The sequence below is a fragment of the Astyanax mexicanus genome, chromosome 19 (assembly GCF_023375975.1).
Source record: "Astyanax mexicanus isolate ESR-SI-001 chromosome 19, AstMex3_surface, whole genome shotgun sequence".
Taxonomy (NCBI): domain Eukaryota; kingdom Metazoa; phylum Chordata; class Actinopteri; order Characiformes; family Acestrorhamphidae; genus Astyanax; species Astyanax mexicanus.
The window spans coordinates 9,073,035-9,077,590 of NC_064426.1; the positions used below are offsets into that span (position 1 = coordinate 9,073,035).

At 32.8% G+C, this 4,556-nt stretch overlaps 1 gene segment (V, D, J or C); it reads right to left on the minus strand.

Moving 5' to 3' along the window:
* Positions 1-3,234: 3,234 nt before the first annotated feature.
* On the minus strand, positions 3,235-3,800 carry LOC125784358 (Ig heavy chain V region-like). The segment is given in 2 exon segments: positions 3,235-3,585; positions 3,687-3,800. Coding segments are annotated over 2 exon segments (384 nt in total).
* Between the last annotated feature and the right edge of the window lie 756 nt (positions 3,801-4,556).

The following is a 4,556-nucleotide window of genomic DNA, read 5'->3' on the forward strand; positions in this document are numbered from 1 at the left end:
AACCAAGCAGTTAAATTAACCATTAACTATCCTGCTTTATAAATATTAGAGCTATTGGAGCATTTATTGTCAGAAGAATAGCTATCTAAAACATTACACTTTATAAATATTCTTTACGTTTAATAAAACAAAGAATAAGATGGTGAAGAACTGGCTGATGATTAAAAATGTTCCTGTATAAAGTTTTAGTACATTTAATGCCTCATTTATTCATAAAATATATTTTTTTTTAGGTATTTATGCTATGGGACCACTGGAGCTTTTCAAAATGCAAGAAAACATGTGTTGCATATAGTTTCAATATTTTATTTCCCAGTGTTATTATATATTATTTGCTTATTTCTATTTAAGGATAAACAAATCTAGTCTTAACATTTTCATAAAGGATTAAAACGACATGGTATGTTCATTCAAAAACAAATATAAATAATGACTTGTGTGATCTTATGAAAGTTTTTAAAATCTGCTTAAAATGAAAGCTTCTGGGTTTTTGTATGATGGGTGCATTAGTGTGTATCACTGTGAGAGTCTCGCACAGTAATACACAGCTGTATCTTCAGTCTGCAGGTTCTGTCCTTGTAATGTTATTGTGTTAGTTCCAGTGTCTCTGGAGATGCTGAACTTGTTTTTCAGTTTATCACTGTAATATGTGTCACCACCCCAGCTGATGTATCCAATCCACTCCAGAGCTTTTCCTGCAGGTTGTCTGATATAACCTGTGCTCCAGCTTGTAACTGAATAAGAAACTTTACAGTTGATGGTCAGACTCTGACCTGGACGAACCATCATAGAACCAGGCTGAGTCAGTTCATAACTGTGAACATCTGTAGATCACAAATAATCATAGTAATTAGACACATTAAATTATTACAGTTTGATATTAAATATAAACATGGTCTATAAAGTAAAATCTGTTGATTAATAAATAACTCACATGATACAGAAACCCACAGGATCAGTAGAGCTGTAGAGAACATGGTTGGTGTTGGAGTTGGATCTGTGGGATCTTCTCTCAGTTCTCAGAGTGTAATAGAGAGTGTATCATCTCCTAAATAGAGGGCAGTTGGTGGGAGTGGTGGGGGCTTGTATTTGCTTCTGTGGAGGACCAAAAAATGCAAATGTATAATTGCTGAATTTCTATGGAAAATAGAGATATATGCAATGTTCTGTACATTTTAGAGCCACAATTAGTACTTTTTTATTTTGTTTGATATATTATGCAAAAACATATTGTGCACTCATCGTCAAATTGAAATGGTTATTTAAAGGTAAATCTATAGGAAGTGCTTTATCAACACTCCACTCTACCGCAGTCTGCAGAAACTGTATGAATCTTTAAGCTGAATGGGATGGATTATTGTTGCACTGTACACTAATTTTATATATGTAGCTCATTAAATATGATCAAGTGTTTTTAAATTTTATTCATTTATTGTTCTGGAAACCTTATAGTAACCTTATAGTAACTTATAGCACTGCAGTCCAAACTACTGTTGCAAACTATCCTGATTGAAGATGAAGGTAGTTTACTTTAAACTTGGGATTAAGGGCATTAGAGCGGGTTTGACATTTATATAAAATATATATATCATTATGCTTATAATATTATAAACATTGTATAAGAATTCTTAGTAAAATTTTCAATGCAGTTTACATAATGTATATAATATGCTATATTCAATTATTATTATTAATATTAATGTTTACAAATGTATTTAAGTATTAAAAGTAAAATGTACAGTGCACTTTATATCAATGCTGTTTGTGTAATATTGCAGATTTTTAAGTATATTTATTATATGTTTATTTTTCTTCGGGTTTAGTTTCATTTTTGTCTAGTTTAATAGCTTAATAGCTTGTCTGTTAGTAGAGGATTTAAAAAGAAAGAACTTCATTCTTCTGTATAAACTGCCTCTTTTAATGTGGATATATCAGTAAAACTCGTGATTCTTAAATGTAATATCCTGATGATTTTTCTGATAACACTCTTGATTAAATTAACTTTTTTTATGTGGTAGACTCACTTAAGGTGTCACATGATTCTTGGTTTGTCAGTTGTTTAATATAATGTTGTTATTTTATATATTAAAATGATAATAAAAACAAAACACTGAAGGCAAACGATTTCTGATAAGTTTGGAAACACGTTAAACCCAGTATTTTTTCATTATCAAAATGTTCTGCATTGTACATTAATATTAAAGTAATACAAACTTTGAAGAAAACATAAATGGATTTATTTAGTAAACAAACAGTGTTAAACAAACCAGAATATGTTTTAGATTTTAGATTTTTTAAAGTAGCTCCTCTTGCTTAGATAGAGACAGTTTTGCACATCTCTGCTGGATTTTCTGAGTCAGCTTTATGAGGTAGAGTCACCTGGAATTCAGGCTTTCAGTTAACAGCTGTGCTGAACTCATCAAGAGTTAATTACTTGAATTTCTTGTCTCTTAATGTGTTTGAGAGCATCAGTTGTAAAGTAGTGAAGAGGTAGAGTTACAGGTATACAGTGAATAGTGAATATTTGAATAATGTTCTAATCCAGATTATGCCAAGAAAAAAATACTCGATCTGACACATTTCAAAAACTTTGAAAATAACATCAAGTTCAGTCGCAAATCAAAAACGACCATCAAAAACGCTGTGATGAAACTGGCTCTCATCAGGACCTCTTTAGGAAAGAAAGAACCAAAGTTTCCTCTGTTGCACAGGATGAGTTCAAAAGAGTTACCAGCCTCAGAAAGAGCTAGTTAACAGAACCCCAGATAAGAGCATCTAAATACTTCACAGAGTTTTTTGGTTTGTTTAGCACCTTATTTCATTACATGATTCCTTTTGTTGTTGTAGTCTGGATATCTTTAGTGTCCATTTACAATGTAGAAAAAAAATAAACACATTGCATGAAAAGGTGTGTACATATATTTAACACAAATAAAATACTTATGTACATGCATTGATTTTATTTAGCTCATTACATTCTATAACTAGAAATCAGTTTTTTCCTGTGTTTGCTACATTTCCACATTTACTGCCTGCTATTTTCTTTAATGCATTGTTGCATTAATGCTGCATTGTTGCATTGCCATGCTTCACTGATTATTATTTTTTTATTATGAACTTATTATAAGTTTCATTTTACATCAGTGAGTGTATGATGAGTTTGTCATGCCCAGTAAATGAGAGATTTTCTAGTTTAATTTGTGCTGCTGGACTCCACCCTCCCTCTGTGTATCATCAGCCTCTAGTTTTTGTACAGCTGTCTGTATGAGTTCCACCACAGTGCTTCTCTAGCACAGTAATACACTGCAGTATCTTCAGGCTTCAGTTGAGTCATGTGCAGGTAGAAGTTGGAGCTGTCCTTGGATGCTGTGAATCTGCCCTGCACTGCCTGGGCTGAGCTTTTATAAGAATCAGTATAATAATAAATAATCCATTCCAGTCCTTTACCAGGAGCCTGTCTGATCCAATGCATGTAATAGTCCCCCACACTGAATCCACTGCAGCTACAGGTGAGTTTGTGGGATCCTCCTGGAGCCACTGCTACTGACTGTTCAGACTGTGTGAGAACAACCTGAGAGTGAACACCTGAACACAGACACAGAGAAATCATTAATAAAGCACATTAAATATGGTTAGTTCAGTTATTGTATTAATAAGATTCCTTATTGAGAGAGATACACACTCACATTCTGCAATCAGCAGCAGCAGTAAAGAGCTGAGGAACATGATGTGTGTGTGAAACTGTTCAGATCAGAGTCCAGACTGTCTCTCTTTTACTCTACATTTATACAGAAGAGCTTCAGTAACAGTTTTGCATAAGAAGTCAGTGATGTATTGTGTTGTATTTTCTGCAGTGACTTTAAGCTTTGAGTGAATTAGACTGGTTGATTTTGTGAGTGAATGGTTCCCCCTACTGGAGAATAAGTTAAACTAATGGGAATTTTCTCTCTATTGATGAGTATTAAACTCTGCTGTTGGAGAGACTTTGCACATTGAGTTCAGTTGGTGTCAGGATACACTGACCATAGGATTAAATCCACTTATAGGTGAATTAAATAACATAAATTATATTATATGATTAAAATGACATCTGTAAAGAGGTTTGTTATACAGTATAAAGCAACACAAGTGAAATTTGAGTGGCATTAATAAGGCTCAAATTGTAGGTAGTAGGCTGGATGACTGGGACAAAATATCTAAAAAAAATAAGCAGGTTTTTTGGGAAGGTTCCTGGTATTAAAAAAAAGACTGAAAGTTGGTGAACTAACGACAGGGACCTGTGCATCCATGAGCTTATTGGTGCATTTAATAGAGAATCCTCTATCATCTACTATTAAGACTTAAAAGATCAGATCTGCTGCTATAAAGTGTCTTGATGCAACATACAAAAAAACACCTTCAGGTTTTAATGAGTTTATGCCTCAATGGGTCAGATGTGTTTTGTTATCAATAGAGGGACCTATTGAATATTAAGTAGGTGTTTTTATTATGTATTGATGGTTTAATCACTTTAAAAATATGAATAAAACATATTAATTATGAAAAATCAGTTATAA